Raw genomic sequence first — 22189 nt, 5'->3', positions numbered from 1 at the left:
ATTATCCTATGTTGAGGAATTTTTTAACGCATTTGTTAATATGGCACATCATACTTGCTTGATTTTCTGCTGATGTAGGAAAATTCTTTTCAAAAGGCAAGGAAATATTAATTGCAGGACTAATTCTGTAATGAAACCTCATATATCAAGGAGAGGAAAGCAGAGGAAATACTACAAGGGTGGGATGACATTTTATTATATTTTTGCTTTCTATATTGATTATTTCTTGGTTTTAAGATTTTCAGATATTGTTTGGATGTTTTGCTCTGTGTTTTTTCTTTTCTCATTTTTAATTCTAGGATATTAGAACTTTATTTGTAAATAAAAATAAATAAAACTTATATTAGAAAAAGTAGATCTATAGCTATAAGACACTAAATTAAATTCACCAATACAGAAAGGAAACTGTGTTTTAACTTTTCAGTTTGAAACACTGCTGAGAATAAATTAAACTGAACTTAATTTTTAGGAATACTAAAAATACCTAAACAAAATTGGTTCTGTGGATCTGAGAGATTTCGGGGTTTTGTTTTGGCCATTGAGTAAAAATTCCGTTATTTGCAGTTTTCCAGCTAGATTTTTGTGTGACTCAGGACCACGATAATAATTAATGAATAACACCCCTTCTGATAAAATTGTGCCTGAAAGCTCAGGCTGATCATATGACTCTTTCAACCACTCTTCTTATTTCTAATGGCCTCGTATTTCATTGCAGTGCTGCCCAGCAAGCAACTGGAAAGCGAGCATTTGTCTTGAGTCGGTCTACATTTGTTGGCAGTGGAAAGCACGGGGGTCACTGGCTGGGTGACAACTTCTCTCAGTGGAAGGACATGCACCAGTCAATCATTGGAATCCTGGAATTCAACCTCTTCGGCATCCCCTACGTAAGCCCAGTGTCCTTCAGGCAGTTGCTGGCTCGTACACAATATCACTTTAAATTAACTGAAATGTTTTCTGAAATAAGCTGCTTGAGACAGCCAGCAGAGACGGCCTCCACAGCATAAGGAACCGCAGATTAAAAAAAGCTAAATGTCATCAATCTTGGCTGGCTGGAGAGAAACAAAAATAGCACTGCTAGATTCAGATTAAATCACTGAATGCCATCCAAAACCGGTCTCTTTATATTATGTATTCTAACATTGAGGTCCCTCTGTATATTTTTGCCTTTGCAAGCTGGGCTGGAGGATTTGTAGAATTATTGAAATACGGTCAGACCTTCCATAGATGATGCTCCAGGACTCACTACAGTCTGAGTCCTGGGAAAAAAATTGTATCATCACGGAGCATTTTCATGCAGTCATCAAAAATAAGTCTCTTCTTCCAAAAATTATTTTTATTGTCAAACTTGTGTGGTCACAATCACAAAGACTTATCCGATGATTTTACTTCCTCTTCAGATTGGTGCTGACATCTGTGGGTTTAACTATAACACCACCTACGAACTCTGCTTGCGCTGGATGCAGCTTGGCTCTTTCTATCCATTCTCCAGAAACCACAATGCAGAGGGCAATATGGTAAGTAAACAAAGGCACACAAAGCCATAGTCCACAGTTACAACTGACAGTGATTTGTATTACTTTCTCAGAAATTAATCTGCCAGTCTTGGGTAAACTGGAGCGGCGGGTGGAAAGGAGTGCTGCGCTGAGATCAGGAATTACACAGTGAAGTATAAATTTTTCCCCTCCAGAATGTAAAGATGACACAGAAAAACTGAAAAATGTGTAGTATTTACCACCTGAAAGCCATGCAGAAATGCATACTGTGTTCTTTGAATGACAAAAAGTTGTCTTCCCGTGCTGTTGGTATGATTTGTCCCCTCCATCTTTTACCCACTGAAACCCAGATTTTATTTAAGAGCCAGGGAGTGTCAGCACATCTTCCTACTCTCTTGTTTGCTTCAACTTTTCTTTCAGTACTTCTGTAACTATAATAGACATTGCAGAAAGGGGAGAGAGGGCAGGCAGTATGTACCACCCTTGCTGTTTAAAGCAGGTTTCAAACAAATGCCACAGTTTGAAGCTCAAAAAAACCATGTGAGACCTCCAAGGAGAGCCAGCTACAGTGACAGCGTTATCAGCCAAGAAGCAACAAAGACTAAAAAAAGGCAATAAGCCCATGAGAAGGATGAGAAAGTGCAGTCTCAGTCCAGAACCATGACCTGGCTTTGACTTATCATCAAGTCTTTTCAAGACTTGTCTTGTTTCTGACCATGAACAGTTTGAAGGTCTTGCAGCCTTTGTAAGTACACTGTGTTTATCTGCAACCACCATGAAATTGTTCTGCTAGTTCAATAAATGTGGATTTTTTTCCTTCTAAATTGATCCACTGAGCTGGAGCTCAGGTTATTAGCTAACCTATAGTTTTCTTTGAGGCTGGGTCATCGGAGTGTTGCAAAATTTAGACACCCAGAAAGCCCTCTGTCTCTGCATGAAAGTCTGAAGGGCATTCAGCAACTGGGCAAATGCAGGAATAATAAGCTGTAGTGCTGTCGTTAAGAGGGTTGTGATTTACCCTGTAGATCCCTGAGATATGCTGGGATATTCCTGGGGTGCATCAAGCACGGCCTGGCCAGATGGTCCAGGGAGGTGATTGTCCCAGCAGAGGAGAGGAATGAGGATGGTGCAGGGTCTGGAGGGGAAGTCTTATGAGGAGAGGCTGAAGTCCTTTGATTTCTTCAGCCTGGAGAAGAGGAGGCTGGGGGGAGACCCAATCACAGTCCATGGCTTCCTGGTGAGGGGGAGTGAAGAAGCAGGCACCGATCTCCTCTCTTTGATGATCAGCAATAGAACCCGAGGGAACATTATGAAGCTGTGACAGGGGAGGTTCAGGCTGGATATTAGAAGATATTCTTTACTGAGAGGGTGGTTGGAGACTGGAACAGGCTCCCCAGGGAAGTGGTCACAGCACCGAACTCAACTGAGTTTAAGAAGCACCTGGACGATGCGCTCAGTCCCACGCTCTCCCTTGGCTGACCCAGTGTGGAGCCAGGAGTTGGACTTGATGATCCTTATGGGTCCCTTCCAGCTCAGGATATTCTATGGTTCTGTGCTTCTATGATTTCTCTCTAGGAGAATAAATGTCTGTGAGGTGTTACCTGGTGCTGTTGATAAATACTTTCTGTTTACTTCTCTATAGTAAAATTAGAAGTACCTTGTCTACATACGTTTGTTTGGCCCTTCGGGCATGCAAATGGGGTCTGATCTCAGTGAGTCTCTATTAATCACATATGCACAAACAGGAAAAGAGCAATGGCTCTATATGATGGGAGCTACAACTTGGTGTTTAGTGAATGGCAGAAGTAACATAAGATCTATTTTGTTTTATTGGACTACCTAAATCCATGGAAAACATTGTGTTCACGGAAAGAACTGAACAAGGCATTTTGGGTGACTCAGCATCACCTAAGAAGTCTGACTGGTTTTTCTTTTTCACTCAGGCAATATTTGTACAATGTCAGTATACTGGTAAAATTATCCAATTTTTGAAATAATAGATGGATGCTTTGGAGCTCAGAGCCAGCAGGGAATTTTATCAGTGACTCTGATGTAAACATAATAATGGAGAAATTTAACTTAAATATTGAGTTTAATTAATATTAAGTTTAGTGTTAAAATAAAATCTCAAATATCCACTTTGCCTAATCCATTGGGGATTTCAAATGGTTTAATTAATACTTTTCTTGTCTGAAAAGCACTAGATAATATAAAAAGCTTTGTTACTTCTATTCTTTTTATGTTTCATTATCCTTGGAATTCATCATACATTCTTCAATTTTAATGAGAAAACTGAGTATTATGGGAAAATTTTGTGAAGGAGGAAGGGAGCCATGTGGCTCCTTAACTGACGTAGTTTAGTTCTGGAGAAGGTCGGACAGGAGGAATTGAAGGAGATGTAACTCTTCCACCTTATCAGCATTGCCCTGGGCTGTGTGCTCTGCATCCCATCGCAGGAGATTGTCAAGGTTGCCTTGAAGTAGACCAGAAACAGCCAACGAGTGTAGACAGGTTGCTTAAGCCTGTCCTTTTGGTGGAGGGACCCAACATGCATGCCCTCTCTCCCAGGAGATCACCATTGGCAGCGAGGAGGCGAGTGGTACTGCTGATGCTTGGGTGTCTCCTCTTTTGGGGCATCCTAAAATACTGGGCGTGGGAGGAGGAGCCAAGTTTCTTTGTACAGATGAAGTGTTTTCCCTGCTGCACTCAGTGACTTTGGTCACTCCTGATGGCTTCAGCAGGGCCATGATTTACTTTTAAATGGATTTGCTTTTATGTTCTTAGCCAACATAATTATGCCTTTGCCTTTGTTCTGCAGATTATCAGTCTTCCCTCTTTCCTGTGTTTCACCATCTCTGTCCCAGAGGGTTTGCATCTCCGGGATAAAGTAATTTCTAGAGACAGGGTGTCTGTTCCTGAGCACAAACATGACACAAGGTTAGGGGTGGTTGCAGACAGCTCACATACACTGTGATGGGGCCTGATCTCTCTGAACTCCCCAGAAATCTTCAGAATGAAAAATTTATGCAGATCTTAGTTAGGTAATAATGGATGTTGTGCTTAATAGGTCTTCTGATTTTCAGATCTGTACTTTTTCTTAGTTAAATTCGCTTTCACAGCATTATGTCCACCACAGCTCTCCTTAGATTGCACACCGTTTCTCAGTTGGATTTGCAGTCCCTAGTTACAATGCTCAGTACAAATCACAGCTTTTCCTGAACAGGAACAAGACCCAGCGGTGTTTGGAGAAGAGTTTGCCAAGATCTCTCGCGATACGCTTCGGATCAGATACTCACTGCTGCCCTACTTATACACCTTGTTCTTCGAGTCTCACGTGCACGGAAACACGGTGGTCCGGTCACTGATGCACGAGTGAGTTTTGGAGCCTCTCCCTTTTTATTGCCTTTTACTCACAAAAGGAGCCAAGCTTCCATGTATAAGCTAGTTGCTACCTCTTTGAGAACAGCCATGGGAATATTACTGCCTGCTCTCTCTTAAAAGGAGCAGTACTACAATGTGATGTAATCAAATTATATGCACAAAAATAACTCTTAATATGTGCAATGGATTTTCATTAAAATGCAAACTATATTTCATTACAGTGGGGGAAAAAAAAAAAGCAAGGAGAATTCTGAAAATGTCTTGTCTTAGGCAAATATCGAGTTTTTTTTTTTTATTTTAAAAATAGGAATCATACACCTGTCTTTTAATGAAATCTATGAAATCTGTACTCTGGTCCAGAATGCCAAGAAGGTCTCATACAGAGAAGTCTCCATTTTCCAATCATCCACAGCATTTGCATTTTCCAATTTAGCATCTGGCTATGTATGAAACCTACATCTGTGTCCACAAATTGCATAGAGAAAACAGAGATAGAGATGTTTGAGTGTAGAAGCAGGTGCAAAACTGAGATTAATAAATGGAGACTGAAAAACCCCTCGGAAAATGTGACCTCAGATTTTTGGAACGATTAAGGTTTTTTTCCTCTTTGGAAGCAGCAGGAATCAAAGTGAGGTTTACTTTCCCACTCAGCATCTTTTAATTAGCTTTTTTATCTCCTTTTGGTAAATTTTCTACTTCGGAATGCCTTATGCAAAGACTTGAGCTAAAGGAGTGCAAACAATATGTATGAAAGGCCACTGCCCATAGCTCTGACACAATTTAGTCTCACTGGTGCCAGCTACATCCTGGACTGTTTAATGTTCTTTTTCCCTTTAGGTTAAAACCATTTTGGTTAAAGGGTAAGGCATTTTTTGCAAATTAAACTGAGATTACACTAAAGTGCAGACCATTCTAGTATGGAAAGGATATGCACAAAACCTGTTTTATCTACTCAACGTAATGGCTATCTGATAAATTTTAAAAGTGGGATTCTTCCCTTTTCTACTCTGCTACTTTATTTAAATGGGTTACATTAATGACAAGTTTTATAGGTACTCATGCCTTACAAAGGGCTATATGTTATTTCAAGTATATTTTAGCTCTAGTTTTGCTTAATGAGATTTGTGTTAATATTGGAAAAAACAAGTTCATTTTGCGCGATGGTTTGATCCTGCCTGGAGGCCAGATGCCCACCAAAGCTGCTCTATCACCCCCCTTTTTCAGCTGGACAGGGGAGAAAATAGATTATGAGAGGCTTAGGAGTTGAGATAAAGACAGGGAGATCAGTCCACAATTAGCGTCCCGGGCAAAACAGACTCAACACATGGTGAAGGAAAGAAAACTCTCTAATTTATTACACTACACTGCACACCCAGTGACACTGGAGTTGGATGATGAGAATTAATGTTAGCTTATCTCTGCTCATACAGAATTACTTTAGTGATGTTAAAGCAGCTTTTCTCACCACTTCCAGCATACTTTACCTGTACTCTAGTTTGGGCCACACCTACATTAACAAATTTCCAGATTTGCTTTGATTTGAGTTGTTGAGCAGACTCAGATGGACCAGTGGAGATGTCTATTGAATGAAACCGAACTAGAAGGCACACTCCAGTCATTAACAGGAATTTAGTCAGCAAGACCAGACTGGGGTTGCTAGGAAATAAAGCCTCTAAGATGCATGTAGGGAGTGCAGGCATCAGGAGATCAACACAAACTCTTTCACTAGCCAGGTCCCATCCTAGTCGGCACATTATTTGCTAACGTTGCCATAGCTAGGGCCTAAGATGCTTTAAAAGTATCTCTTACCATTATTAGTTAATTCTAGCTACTATTGTTACTTAATGAGCATTTCTTACTATTTCTATTTAATATTTGGTTTAGTGGGGCTTAAGTAGAGAAAGCAACCTGCATGCTAACAGGAGGTGAAATACAGGTTCGAGAGAAGAAGAGATCTGAAACAGAATGTTCAGTGTAGGGATGATGGAATTTTACATCAAAACTTACCCTCCCTTGTAACAAATACAAAGGAGAGCTAAGAAAATGGCACTAGTTTTTCAGGCAGGGCTGTTATGAGTTCACAAGCCTCACCATGATAACAGCTCTGCTTGGGCAGGGAGTCTCCAAGCAATAGCTTTTTCAGGTGGCCATTTCAGACTTTTCATTTCCTTTCAAGTATTTAGGTGCTCGTGTCAGGTAACAAACAAGAACAACATCCCAGTAGATTCCTAGAAGTGTTTTAGGTGCCTCCAAGGCTTATACTCTGTTGAAAAAGAGCTGCTGGTAGCACAGCTGTCCAAAAAGACCTGGAGGTGGTAATCCATTACTGGAAGGGAAAGCTCTGCTTAAGGGCTAAGCAGGGGGAAAATAAGATGGAAGAGAGGCCAGCATTTATCTGTAGGAAGCATGTAGATGTAATTAAGAACCTTTCACAGTTATGGCCCAATGGCTTGTTTTTTGAAAAATGGGAACGTTCTCATGTTCGCTGAATTCCTCCTGGTGATCACTATAATTGCAAGTCAATTAGTGCCAAGTTAGATGGAGAGATGTTGGTTTCCACGTGCAAATAAGATGGACTTCTCTTCTGTTGTAATTTCTCGATCAGCTTTTCCTCCTGAAATCTTACACAACAAAGTATATCGAATCAATATTATAATTTTATTGCAGCAAAATTGAAAATACAGAGATTACAAGAAACAGTCATGTTTTATATTCCAAAAACTTTACGATAAGGTAAATTCATCAGAAATGTCTTGCTTTAAATATTTACAAGGCATTACATCAGAGTGCAGTCATGACCAAGATTAAGATGTCCAGAAGAGCTACTGGCTTTGGCAGCAGAAGAAACTGAATAAACTGAGGTTTCTTTCAGACAGAGCCTGAGGCATGCCATCAAGAATACTATTTCCTGAGCTCAACACACTCCCTAAACTTGCAATATTTTACAAACTTGAATACTGACTAGACACCTTTTTTATTGCTAAGGTGGTTTTGGTCATTTGGGGTATTTCTTGTAAATCTGAGGTGCGCAGCGTGTGCCTGTGCTGTACCAAGTGAGCAGGGCGCCGACACTGAGCCATCACTCTGGCTACCCTACAGCAGAAACCTACCTTTAGACAGGAACAACTGCAAAGTCAGCTAATCAGACATAATCAATACATTTTTAAACGAGCAGTTCATACATCCTTAGCAAATGGTATGTTCATATCCAACAGCCAGTGTGAATTTGTCAAAAACAAATGATGGTAAATCCATCTTGGTTGCCACCTTTGACAAGGCAGCAAGGCTGTTGGGTTGGAAAGGAAGCAGAGAAGCAGGATGAATCAGGAGTTACAAGGTACCTTGATTTTAGGAGGGCTTGAGACACACTCCATGTGATGTTCTTACAAGCTAATTGGGAAACGAGGATCTGTTACGAATTTCCTCAGAAATAGGTTTACAAATGATTGAAAGCCTATTTAATGTCTCGAGGATTTCATACCGGGTGAGCGGAGGTTCCTGAGACAGGGAGGATCTCTGGTCTTTGCCAGGTGCTATTCACTGTTTTCATTAGCTCACATCTGGTGGAATAGAGATCTCTTCCCAAGCTGGCAGAGGATGCTAGGCAAACGGGACTGTGAGCACTCTGGGGGACATGATTAGAATCCAAAACTATTTTAATGCCTTGAATAAAATTGACTGAATTCCATAATTTTTTTATCCATTCAGGAAAGGCAGCTTAAAAAGTGCAATATGTATGCAGGTTGTTTTGTGTTCGTCCTACAAAAGATTTCTAATGCAAACACATGAAATATGCAGGAAGCCAAGTCCCAGGTTTTTCACAAAGCCTTTAGGTCCTAAAGCACAGTGTTATGACTCTGTGCTTCCCCTTTTAATCCTGGCCCCTATCCTGCTCTTTGGCTCCTGCAACAAAGTCCCAGCCCTCTGGACAGAAAATAAATTAGTTGCTTTCCCACCACTGCTCATCTGAAGAAACATCATCTCCTGCATTTTGTGAGGGTTCTGGTCTGCTCCAGTATGGTAGGTGCTACTGTAATTTCTGGTTTCTAGGGAGCCTGCTTTGGTGGGGGGATTGGACTCGCTGATCTCTGGAGGTCCCTTCCTACCCCTAAAATTCTGTGATTCTTTGAATCTGTGAATCTCTGTCCAGCTTTCAGCATTCCCACAACCAGGAAAAATACTTGGCGGGGTTGAAGGATGTCTTGAGGCAGCAGATTCCTTGTCACAGAGAGCAACATCAAAACACTCTGCAAGTTCCAAAAAAAAATGTGAATTAACATTGCGTATCTCCCTTTCAACACTAGATTTACCTCTGATCAGCAGACTCATGGAATAGATACTGCCTTCCTTTGGGGACCTGCTTTTATGATTGCTCCTGTTCTTCAAGAGGCAAGTACTGTAATTAAAAAATGCCATCATACTGGTTTAAAAGAAATGAACTGCGCTTAGGGCATCGGATGACATTCAGGGGATGTTTGCCCATATCAACCCATTTCTTCACCCCCCCTCCCCACCCTGCCCCCCACTGCCAAGGCTGGCAGAACACATTTCTGAGCAGCACAGGCAGTACAGAGCTGCCCAGCGCTTGAAGTGGGAGGATGAAAGTGAGGGCACGGCATTTCCCTGCTACTCCCAGCGCCGAATGGATGTAAACAGGCTGGATGCCGCCCCTCGCGCGCTGACAGCTCCCTCCCAGGACACACACAGAGCGGTGGCTGTTGAGCTGGGAAGAGACATGCAGATATTAAAGGCAGCTGGTTTCCATATTATCACTCCCCCACAGCGCTGTGGAGCTGCAGTCTCTGTGCTAGGAGATTCCCGGCACCACGAAGCAAACACAGACATTATGGAATCGGTAGTGACAGTGTCAGACCCTAAGATGACAGGTTTTAAAAAGCAGCATTTTCCTACAGCTGTGCTGGGCACAGCGATGGGGTCAGGGCTCTCACTGCTCAGCTGGAGCAAGGGTGGGTTTCTCTCCTTGCCTTGCCACTGCCTGCTGACAGCACCAGAAAGGTGCATCTGAGCAGAGCTAAATATTTGTATGTGATGTATCCTGGAGCTGTTTGTGACCCACGTGCTGGCAGAATATCCGATATGTTTTCTAGATGAAGCTGATCATTAAACGTATGAATAGGCCACTGGTAGTCACCTTTTTTTAACCAGCCCTTGTGCCTCTGTGAATTTAAAATGAAATTCTTACTCCTGCATCCAAAACTGTTCTGAATTCACTGAGGCACTTCATTCGTCAGTCCTTCATCTTCACACTCCCCCAGGTTTCAAATGACTGATGACTAACAAGGAGCTTTCATGGGGTCTCAGACCAGCAAGATGATGAAAGATGTGAGAGAAACCTTTCCATGAAGAGAGGGTGACAAGCCAGGTGGCTCTCTGCAAAGAAGGGAATGAAAGGGAACATTATAAGGATATATAAAACGGCATGGGGGTCTAGATTAGAGGTTCCTAATGCTCTTTTGTGGGACTGCAGCACAAAATGAAGGCTTGGTGTCTGTGGCCTGATGGGAAGCAGAGCTTTGGAAGTGAGACGTTGCTGGGTCTTGTGGTGGGAGACTGTGTGAAACTGCTCTGCTTGTCCAGAGAAGATGGGTCAGGGACAGCTTTCCCTTGAGTCCTAGGGTGGGAGCAAGTGAGACATCCATCAAAATTAAAATAGGGGACTGCTTTACACATTGGCTTGTTATTTAAGAGGTCACAAAGACAAGGCTTATCATGACTCAAATGGTGGTTATAGACTTCTCTGCTCACCAGAATATCCAGAGTTTTCATAATAATGTAGAGAAAAGATGGAGAGAGAGGTTGTCTTGACTTTATAGGGTTTTTCCTTCAAGTTTTCAAGGCGCTTCATAGATTAAGCCTACCTTTTAAACAGCTGGTTTGATTCCAACTTTTCCTGGAGTTGTTATTGTAATTCAAAGTGCCTTTAGCATGATTTCATCCCTGCAGCTATGTAATACCATGTATGCTGCAAAACAAAGCACAGCAATTGTGCAATTAGCAGCAGATTATTTATTACTCTTTATCTGTAGCTTTAAATTGTTGCCAAGAAGACCAATGTCTGCGTATCCTCCTTGGCAGACCTTAGCCTCTGCCCGTTTCTGCAACAGGAATGGGGCACGAGGCACAGAGCAGTGGTGTCTCCCTGCTCCTTCATCAGATGTAAAGTCCCCATTTGCAAAAGCTGCCACAGTCCTCGCAGGGATTGCTCAGATTTTAGGGGAGTGCACCTAAGCCAGCCACGTTTGCAAGACATAGATCTATGTACTAGACCAAAATAATCATATAACATTGACTCATCCCATGGAATAATGGCACTAAAACCCCCAAATTAGCCAGCACAAGTCCACTGCTATGATAATAATTCAGCCATGACATCCAAGATTTGATGTTATTAGAAATTCAGGATACGTTGCTCCACGCACAAATATAATAATGCTAACATCAGAAATGCAAAAAAGACAAGACTTTAATCACTTTATAACAATTGCAGGGAGCAACAACTGTGGATGTGTACTTCCCTGAAGCACAATGGTTTGACTACCATACCGTATGTATTTTTAAGATTCATTTTCTTATGTTTTTTACATAATTTGCTATGGTACAGTTCCAGCAAAATAACTTTTAGCAATGTTCAGCAGTATTTTTACCTCAGCATCTGTGTTTAAGTAAACTAGAGCACAAAAAGTCTACACCAGGCTGGCTGGAAGAGTAAATTACATAGCTTTCGGTAGCATTTTCTTTTCTATTTTTGGTTTGTAAAGCTCTAAGAAACAGAGAACTGAAGTTTTAAGAGCAGCCTAGAAATACATGAAACTGTCTAGATTCTTTCTTTCTTTCTTTCTTTCTTTCTTTCTTTCTTTCTTTCTTTCTTTCTTTCTTTCTTTCTTTCTTTCTTTCTTTCTTTCTTTCTTTCTTTCTTTCTTTCTTTCTTTCTTTCTTTCTTTCTTTCCTTCCTTCCTTCCTTCCTTCCTTCCTTCCTTCCTTCCTTCCTTCCTTCCTTCCTTCCTTCCTTCCTTCCTTCCTTCCTTCCTTCCTTCTTTCTTTCTTTCTTTCTTTCTTTCTTTCTTTCTTTCTTTCTTTCTTTCTTTCTTTCTTTCTTTCTTTCTTTCTTTCTTTCTTTCTTTCTTTCTTTCTTTCTTTCTTTCTTTCTTTCTTTCTTTCTTTCTTTCTTTCTTTCTCTTTCTTTCTTTCTTTCTTTCTTTCTTTCTTTCTTTCTTTCTTTCTTTCTTTCTTTCTTTCTTTCTTTCTTTCTTTCTCTATTTCTTTCTCTATTTATTTCTTTCTCTATTTCTCTTTCTCTCTCTTTCTCTCTCTCTTTCTCTCTCTCTCTCTCTTCCTCCCTTCCTCATTGTGCATGCAGTTTCACACATGCATCACTTTTGACAGAGGCATGTTTAGAAGGCAGGGTGAGGCTGCCCTCTGAAAGATGCTTCCAAGAGATGCAGAACAGTCCGCTCCATAGAAAATGCCAGCCTCTTCTAGTTTCAGGGACTACAAGTTTTGACCTTTCAAATGCCACCATCCCCAGCACTGCATTTCCAAAACCACTCGATTTTGACCTAACTACTCTCTGCTGCAATCTGCAGTATAAGACTAGTGTAGGCTTCAGCAGCAGTAGTTAGGTTGATGCTAAGAGCTTTTGGAAATATGAGTCCAGGAGCTTAAGGCTGTGGTTAACTACCCTGAATGGTGCTGGCAGAGGAGCAGGCCAGACAAAAACGCTCTCAGAATAAATTCAGGCTTATTTTTAAAGAAGTTTGGTAATTTTTAGCATTTGGCTGGTATCTTCAGTGGATGTTCACCCAACCTTTTCCCTTTTCCCTTTCCATAAGGCCATGGCACTGGAGGGTGGAGCATTTCCTTCAACTCTCCCTGCCATGGCTCCCTCTGAGTGCCCCCTTGCTGGGACGGGTGCAGGACAGCAGGCAGCCCTGGCATCCCTTGCCCTGTCCACAGGCCAAGCTCAGCTCCCAGCATCCGGCACGTACTTGCCATACACATGGTGCTTATCCAAAAGCAAGGTTGGGTACCTACCATCAGTTAGCACTCCGTTTACAGAGGGCAAGAGCAAAGCCTTCCTGTTATCTACTCGGTATGTAAAGCTTGCCTACACCTGCTTTTGAGGCGTTAAACCAGAAAGGAATGATGCAGAGAACTTATGCTAATTGTCTACACATACACGAGTTTCACTCCTTGAATGCTGTAATTACTTTTTGAAAGGGGAAGACTTGTCCTTAAAGGAGAAGAAAACCTACAGTTTCTGTTCCCAAACGATTATGAATCACTTACCTTAAACTGAAATCTGACAGGCTCCATATGCATAAAAAAAGACGAAGGGAAAGTTTCTTTTGCGTTTTGCTCAGTGTCTTGATGAGGGTTTTTTTCACAGCATATGGAATAATGATACCATTTTTAAAGACGATTTGCTGTCTTTCATCCATGATGCTTCTGTCTATCTCATGCATATGCATAACTGCAGGGGCTAGATCCTCTTCTGTGTTAAAAAAAAAAAGGGAACTGGAATAATACCCCTGAAATCTGCTTCTCTGTTTGCATTTTTGCTGATATAATTGAGGTGAAAATGTACCCCTTGGTCTCTCTTTCTGTGGTATATGGTTGCAATATATAGTGCCTAGATTTGAGGGGTTTTAACTGCAGTAAATTTTGCGATAGGGAAGCAAACTCCCAAGTGCCTGGAAGAAAAACTATGCTACTGTGAGTGCCCCACTGAGCAAGATCCCTCTGTTCATCCGTGGAGGCTACATCCTGCCAGAGCAGGCACCAGCCACGACGACTACTAAGAGGTAAAGTCATCTATGTCCATCACCAAACAACCATGGTGTGGGAAAGACCCAGAGACAGCCAAAAAAGCAGTCAAGGCCAGGTGCAGAAGAGGAGCTAGCTGCAGCCCCCAGCTGCTATCCTGGGTGATAAGAACAGTATTTGTATCCCACTATTCACTGCATTGCATTAGGTCAAGTCACCCCAAAGATATCCTGTGCCATAGTTTGAACAGATCTAACCTACTCCTGGCTCTGTGGTTATGCTCAGAAAGGCTTTTGCAGCACTGACATGCTGCTGGCCATTCAAAGTAAACGTATGTGAGGGGACAATGCGAAACTCTTCCCCTTGGATGCATTTATCCAATGCCATGGGCAAGGTGGAAAAGTTCAAGTCTCTTTTGAGGAAAATTATTGCCCCATGGGGATGGGTAATATACTGGGCTCACATCTGAATCATACTCAGAAGTGAACGGGAGTGGTGAAGGAAGGGAACAGCACAGAGCAGCATCCAAACCAAACCACTGGTGAGCAGTTGCCTCCCAGGCTGCCCAATTAGCATACATTAAGGCCACTAAAGAAGGGGAAACTTGTCCACATGAGCACTCAAAGAGTGGGAATTTTACATTTCAGTGGGACAAGGCAGGGTAAAATTTTTGTCATCATTTCAGGAGCCAATTCTGCTGAGCATGGTTGCCATTCTTCTGCCGTGGCCTTTTTTGTAACCTTAAAATTGGAGTTCATTGTGTTCAGAAGCTTTGGCTAAATAACTTGGGACAGTGCCCACCAGGTTGTACTGACATTTCTCAACATATTTGTCAACAGCCGTCTGAATCCATTTGGCCTCATTATTGCCCTGGATGAGCAAGGAGAAGCTTCTGGTTCTCTCTTCTGGGATGATGGCGATTCAATCGGTAAGCCCGGTCCCCCACTGTGAAGCAGTGTCTGTACTCAGGCTCTCCTCAGGCTGCCTTTTCAACACCAACTCTTGCTAGAAATAGCTGGAGAACTGACCTGAAGTTGAGCGTTGCAGAGGTGAGAAGCAGATTGCTTTCCAAGTCAGCATTCTGATATGAGAAAGGTGTGACACTGGGAACAGCCACTCTGCCAGGGAAGGCAATCGCTCATGTCCTGTTCCCTTGGGATCACCCTAAGGAGGCTAGAGGAAGAGATTAAATAACCCACAGAGCATCTTAGCCTGGCATTAGCAGCTCACTAACAATTAATGTGAACTGACTATGGATTTTGCTCCCCGTTTTGATAACAATCCTTCTTGTTCTGTGTTTTGACAGATACTATCGAAAATGAGAACTACTTCTTGGCTAAATATACATACAGCAAAGTAAGTAGCAATGAACAAGGTACACACAAGCGTACAGGTAGCTGTGTTTAGTGTAGCCATTGTAAGGTGCTGGTGTCTAAATCTTCTCTGGAAAGCTTTTTTCATATAGCTCAGCCTTTAAAACTGGTAATGTATCTACTGCTTTCATTTACAGACAGCTACAAAATAATTCAACTGTGATGCTGCAGTTTTGGGTTTTGCTTCATAGTGACACATCATTAATGTCCCTGCTGTGATGGGAAAGCTGAAAATCTACTTTTTCAGCTGAGATTTTTTCCCCCTCTTTTTTCCTCCTGGGGATGTGACCTTTTCCTTGTCTTCATCCTGCAAACACTTTTGGTCTGTTGGGTGGGAAAAGGCTACGTTCCCCTCTTCAGGATATCCCAGCAACTTTTTTGTGTGTGTGTTTTATCACATGAAGCTTGCATTTTGCAGCCCAGAGAATTACACAGCCTCACTTCTTTAGCTTGCTTTTCCTTGTCTGACAGCACAGAGATTGCTCCCATGGTTGGTCTCCCGCGGAGCAATTCAGCACGCTACCGGCAACCCACCGTGCTGATCAGATGCTCCACGCAGCACAGAAATAGATTAGCCCAGGGTCAGTGCACTAATGACTTTCACACAGCGCTCACTTCTGTGCAGGCACTCCCTGAAAAAGCTCAACAGAAAACCTCAACAGTCTAGGCTCCAAATGAAGAAAACCACTAAAAAATAAATCTACTAGACGCTCATTAAGTATATGACAGTAAGTTGTAGGAGTCATTGTAAAAAAAACCCTTAACCCACTTCAGCAATCTACTCAGGATCCTATTTTATCTAAAAATCCAGCATCTGGCAAGAAATGGTTTGTTTTATGTAGACTGGGGCATGGTTTTGGTGCTGTGTATTCCTAAAATACCCAAAGCAGTCTACAGAAAATATTCAAAAGGATAAAACTGTGTTAACACCTATTGTGATATTGCTCTGAGAACGTATGTCTTCCAGGAGCACAAGCAAGCCAGGGTAAACAGAAGTATTTTGATGTGTAGTCTTGTGTATTCATGAGATAATTTCCTGGAACTAATACCACATGTCTAGACCTTAAATATAATTTTTAATATATTTTCTTCTTGATGTACCAAAAAAGAAAATTTTCTTCTTCTTAAAAACGAAAGGTTATTTCTACAGCAAAAAGGAAGAAAAATCACTTTGGCTTTCTGTAGTCTGTGTATAGTAATTTACTGCAGGAAGGCTACAGAAAAACAATATCCAGTTTTATATTAAATTCTGATCTGTGCAAATTAGATTGTTGATTCACTGGAACTTCCATTTTTCATTGCTCATATTTGACTTCTGTCTGTAAATCCATGACTGAAGTCCCTATCTGCATTCCAATCTTCTCTAATGTCAAATTTTTATTATGTGTTTATCAAGAAAAAAAATCCGTCTCAAACAGCAAATTGTAGAGGTGTGGGAAATGTATGAATGTCTTGGTCTTTGTTACACATTTCTATATTCTTAAAAAATGTGGATGAATAATTCAATCACACCTAGTTTTAGGAGAACACACCAATTGTGTTCCCTCAGAGATTTACTGATAAGGTCTGACATCATAGCATTTACTCAGAGTGTTGTGCAGGTAACGGCTATGGGATTAGACCCTCTCGTTTATATTTTCATTTAAACAACCCAGAAATACAAAGAAGAATTCAAGTGCAGGCACTTAAGCCTCGGAGAAGGATTCGAGCTGCCTGCTCTTGGGTGCTGTCTCACTGTGGTCGGTATTTTAACTCACTTGACACCTCCATTTCGACACACATAGTGGCTGAGTGACCTAAGTCAGAGTGCCCCAAGTCAAAGTGCCCCATATATTAAGCCTACCAGTCTAGAAAAATACGTGAGCCAGATGTGTAAGCTCCACTGTACTTCAGGGAGGGGCAGGGTAAGCCATAATCTCTGCCTCCATCCTCAGAGGCGGCAGACGAGGCAGATGGGCTCAGACCATAATAAGTAAGTTCAGACACTAAAGGGATGGTGATGGGAAGGCCTGCCCAAGGAAATGGAAGCTTCTGAAGGAACATGCTAGCCACTAGGTAGCTGAACAGCCTCAGAGCAAGTTCTTCTAAAAATGGTTAAATTTTCAGGAGGAAAATGTGAGGGGTGAGGGTTAAGTTCATAGGACCAGAGCAAGACAATAAAAAAGAAGTGTAGGAGGGAGTCCTGGCTTCTGGCCTGTGATCCAGAACTTCTTCCTGCCTTGTATCTACGGGGCTTCAAGTGATATCCGTAAGTTTCCTTCCTCCAAAGAGAACTCAGGATCTTTCTAGGCAATTGCTCCCTTGTTCCCTTGAACCAGCACCTCCCTGTCTCCCCAGGACCTGCAAATCTAGACCTCAGTCGGAGGGACAGTGGTGTGTCCTGCTGGACTTTGTTCAGAGAGACAACGGTGTCTCCTGCAGTGTCCTGTCTCAGAACCTCAGAGCTCACATGCAACCTTATTTACTTACACAGTTGTAATCACAGCATCACACTGAGCTTCCTACATCTATGCGGAGGCCTTGAGCTAGCTCTTCTGCTTAGCCACACCTGAGATAGCAATAAATCACTGCAGGGAGGTGGTCTCTCTATACTGAACCTCCCACTGCTAAAAGGGAGAAGACACCATATATAAGTAGCCTAACACATTCTCCAGAGGCTTTTAGAGACATCTCCCCATTTGCTCCATAATAACCAACATTCCACATTTAGGCACTTTAAATCAGTGCTGGGGATTAGCACTTATTTTTAGTGTGGGTGCCTGAAATAAGCAGTCTAAGCACAGGCCTAAGTCACAAATACTGTGATCTATCTCCTGCTCCCCTCCTACCATGCACCATTGAAATAACATAAGCTAATTTATGCAAAAGGTTCCATCATGTCTTTCTCCTTGGCATATTTTTAAAAAGTCATGATTGCATAGCAATTCATCACTTCCCAAGCAGTGCAATTCATCTTTATTTCCTCAACAACTTTGATAACATAACAAATGCAATGATTCCTCTTCATTGCTTGTATGGCAAATTACTGTTGCCGGTGATCCAAATGAATTCATGTAATGACTTTGTATGTCCTCTTGGTACCTCCCTAAATACAGGATATATAGTAAATAAGTACAACAAACAAGGCTCTGTGGACATACAGTGTTCCTTCAACCCCCCTGAAAGCTGGGGCATATACAGCATAGATTTCTCACTGGAGCTGTGGAGATGTGGAACATAAAATAGGGGCAAAAACTCTGGTAGCTGATGTTTGAGGAAGATGCAAATGGTTTAAGGCAGTTAGTTCTGGATGTTAATTAAATCTGCCTTAAGGTCACTAACTGAATCTCCGTATCTGGATTTTGGCTTTGCGTATGCCACTGCTCCCTGCAAATGGGGATAAGAACCAAATCTGCATTGATTACAAGTACAAAAAAACATGTTCAAGAAGATTCCAAATGAGCATTGTAAATGTTATTTTGTTTCTTACTTTGATACTTTATAATGATACATGAAACCCTTCTTACCTGAAAATTAATTACTGAATCACAGACTGGTTTGGGTTGGAAGGGACCTCAAAGACCATCTAGTTCCAATCCCCCTGCCATGGGCAGGGACACCCTCCACTAGCCCATTCAGCCCGGCCTTGAACACTGCCAGGGAGGGGGCAGACACAGCTTCTCTGGGAAGGTTTTTTCCTTATATGTTTTTTCCCTAATCTAAATCTATTCTCCTTCAGCTTAATGTGATTTTTTTCCTTTATGGTCTGAAACTTCAATGTCTACATTGGAAGACATCCTATGTATCCAATAGACGAAGATGATACCACAACAGTAGGTGTAGATACAGATACCAACACCATAGGCAGGAATTCTTGTTGTGGTCCTAAAATGTTCTCTGTGACCTTTTCCAGGGAACCCTGAAGACAGAAATCGTTAAGAATGGCTACCGAGGAGCTGACACTCTGAAGTACAACAAAGTTACGATCCTTGGCCTGCAGCTGAGACCTCATGGTGTTACTCTGAATGGAAGAGCCCTGCGTGGAGACGCATTCTTATACGAGCTGAGCGGGGTAAGAGCTGTGCTGAGCAGTTATGAAACATCTTACGGAAAGGGGGATAGTCAGTGAGAAACAGGAACAGTTCCTCATCCACACCCCTCTACAGCTGCAAGTGTAGGCAGACACCAATTCTTCATACGACAAGCTGAGGTTTTGGGGGTGGGAAAGGGGGAAGTGATAGCAAGAGCTTTTTTTGGGAAACTCTCTCTTTGCTATTACACGTGCTGTCATTGTCTCTCTCCTTTAGTGTCTGCTGCTTACATGAGTTTTTAAACTAATGATAAAGAAGATACAGCTCCACGGACTGTGAGAAATGTTAGCAGCTCTGTGGGCATTACTATCATTCTGATAAAAGTAGAAATCTTGTCAACAATTATTTATCAGCTTCTGAAAAGTGGTGGAGAACTTTTCTTTACAATTACTTAGTATCCAAAAATTATTACAGTGTAGCTGGCTCTAATGGGTGTCTCCATCTTTGGAAAGGGAAAGGACACATCTCAGCTGTACCTTTGTGTTCCTAAGGAAACTATCACTACAGTGAGATGACAGTTACAGTTCAGCATCTTAAGGTGCTCAAGACCAAAAAGCATGACTTCTTTGTGCGGTACTCCTCCTCCTGCACCAACAAGGGGACACCCCAGAGGGGACACACAGAACACCCCTAGTGAACAGCTGTGACAGTCACTGTGGTACAACACTGAGTAAACTTCCCTTGCTGTGGCCACTTGTCCCATGCCTGTCCCCAGCCACCAGGCTGAAGTGGGTCATGCACACTCTGTGTGAGGTGTGGAACTCACATCTCAGCACCGTGTCAGTATCTAGGGAGCTCCCAGTACTAACACACACAGTAAGATGCCACTAACTCATCATCATTTGATCCAAGATAGCTGAGGCAACAAGCCATGGATGTCACATCTTGCGTTGCTCCACTCACTTGGCTTAATGATTTAAGGTTATTTGTAACCAAAGTGTGATCCCCATTATACACACCTGGTTCTAACATTTATTTTATTGAAGGAATCTGTAAAGGAAGAAAATTGCTGAGAATAAATTTCTGCCTTGGAGAATCGTAAAAAACTCACTCTCAGAGACGATGTCATAAATAAGTGTAATCAGTATTGCCTCAAGGGAAGAAATTGTTTTAACAGCCAAACTGCCTCTAAGCAAGCTGAAAGCAACATAAATGTGGCAGGGTAAAGAAAACACTCCATTGAGATGTGCCTGAAGGCACCAATCACAGAAGTCCAGAAGATAATTGCATACTAACAGCATCACATAAAAAGATGATTAAGAAAGACTAAAAAGCTTGTCACAAAAGTATCATTTAAAATTTGATTTAAGTGCAAGAGATGATCTCAGTGACTTAAGAACTACTTCGCATTACAGAGAAAAAAACCCCACCGAGCAGTGTTCTGCTGTAGTAGGGAAGGCCCAAAACTGCACAAAAATGACATTATTTAAATCAGACAGTAACCTAAACTGGCTCAGTACTTTCCTCTTATGGTTCTAAGAGCTTCAGTGAAGCCTCTCTCACCAACCCAGTGCAGATGTCACAGTGCTGTTGCCTACAACCAAACAAAAGTGTTTGACTCTTGATTGAAAAAAAAATAGACCACTAGCTGCTTGGGTTTAGGTCTTGAAAACTTAACAATCCATGTAATTAAAAAAATATATAACAAAATTGAAAGGGCAAATTTGCCGCTTTCTCGTGAGCTTAATGAGACTACGTCCTGCATAATAGTGTAACAGGAACAAAGCCTGTGCTGTTTGAAGGGCTGTAGTAGAAAGTAACCTCTACCATAGTGCCTTTGCTTTACAGCAAACAGATTTGCCTGAAAACAGTGCTTAAGTGCATAATTGAGCCACAGTTATTTGTATATAAATAGAAGTGGTTTGCTTAGTAATAAGCCACTTCTTTCTCTCTGATGCATGCAGAGTGGTGCATCCCATTGCTCTGATCTGACGTCTGCAATATCCCAGAATTTGCCTATTATTAGGACTCTATCTTTGACACACCCCACACCCCCCCAAACCCCAAGTATTGTACCCTAAGAGCCACAGGAACTGCAGCAGGGATGCTGGAGGGGGACTTCTGGTGACCAGGCTTGTACTGACAACAAAATGACCTGGGTATAGGAAGGTTCCCCTTTTTCTCCCACTTGCATCCTCTCCTGGGAAGTACAGAGAGGTTCCCAATGTCCAAGCAAGAGCACAGTCTGGAGCAGCCACTCTGTCTACCTGGAGTTTTTTGGTTAGAGTTTGGATGAGGTTGAACTATTTTTGTTTGAGTAAAAGTGTACTTCCTACGTAGCAAATAGTGGCAGAGAGCTGTTTCTGATTAAAACATTACATACTTCGGAGAAACGATGTAAGCACAGGCTGTTAGAGTGATGCTGACACAAATTTGTGGGTGGGCAAAGAAATAGCTAAGAGGTGTGAATAGATATCATGCATTTTAAGAGATTATTTATTCTGAAACCTAAAGATAAAACTGGTGAAGTAGTGAAAATGGAAATAATGCAAGTAGCATAAAATACATCAAGTTTAACATGGAACAGAGAGAGGAGACAGGTATTGTATTTATAATTTCATATTTAATTCATGTTATTAATTAATTTTCAACTGTTCCTGAATTTCTAAAAGGGATGTTGAATCGGATGCAGAGTAGAAAGATGCACACTGACACCAAGTCAGTCTTGAGGTTAAGGGAATGATGGAGGTCTCTCTCAAGTTTCCTTTCTCATTCTCTGTTTTGAGCTGGTCATTTTTAAGTTAACATAAAGTTGCTCATTATTTTTGTGTCTCTCTCTTTCACAGAAACTCACTTTATGGATTTCTGCCCCACTTACTCAGGAACTGAACATCACGTTTTACTAGAATGGTTGGAGAACACTGACATAATTTAGCAGACTTGGCCCTCAGATAATTGACCTTACTTCGACTTCAATGTAAAAAAAATAATAAAAATCAGCCATTAAAATGTTGCTTATCCACCTGTTGAGTGTTCTTTTCCTATGCAGTATTTGTAACTCAGTAGTCTTCATATAAAAGTGTCAATAGTAGTTAATGAGTGCCACCATAAACTGCTGCGTGTTCAAAATGGCCTAAAAGAAGAGATC

At 41.7% G+C, this 22189-nt stretch overlaps 1 protein-coding gene across 1 annotated transcript in view; it reads left to right on the top strand.

Annotated features, from left to right (window-relative positions):
* Nucleotides 1–21947, top strand: part of LOC311189576 (sucrase-isomaltase, intestinal-like) — a gene marked incomplete at both ends in the record, with an annotated part of 61658 nt that extends 39711 nt beyond the window's left edge. Inside the window, 7 exons of the mRNA XM_084261257.1 lie at nucleotides 716–884; nucleotides 1398–1514; nucleotides 4717–4865; nucleotides 14498–14586; nucleotides 14965–15014; nucleotides 18924–19082; nucleotides 21888–21947. Of these exons, the coding sequence (XP_084117383.1) occupies nucleotides 716–884; nucleotides 1398–1514; nucleotides 4717–4865; nucleotides 14498–14586; nucleotides 14965–15014; nucleotides 18924–19082; nucleotides 21888–21947 (793 nt within the window). The remainder of the gene's footprint in view (nucleotides 1–715; nucleotides 885–1397; nucleotides 1515–4716; nucleotides 4866–14497; nucleotides 14587–14964; nucleotides 15015–18923; nucleotides 19083–21887) is intronic.
* Nucleotides 21948–22189: the final 242 nt, after the last annotated feature.

The sequence above is a fragment of the Gallinula chloropus genome (assembly GCF_964237585.1).
Source record: "Gallinula chloropus genome assembly, chromosome: 1".
NCBI lineage: Eukaryota > Metazoa > Chordata > Aves > Gruiformes > Rallidae > Gallinula > Gallinula chloropus.
The sequence above is the reverse complement of the archived record's forward strand: the minus strand, read 5'-3'. Positions and strand labels throughout refer to the sequence as shown.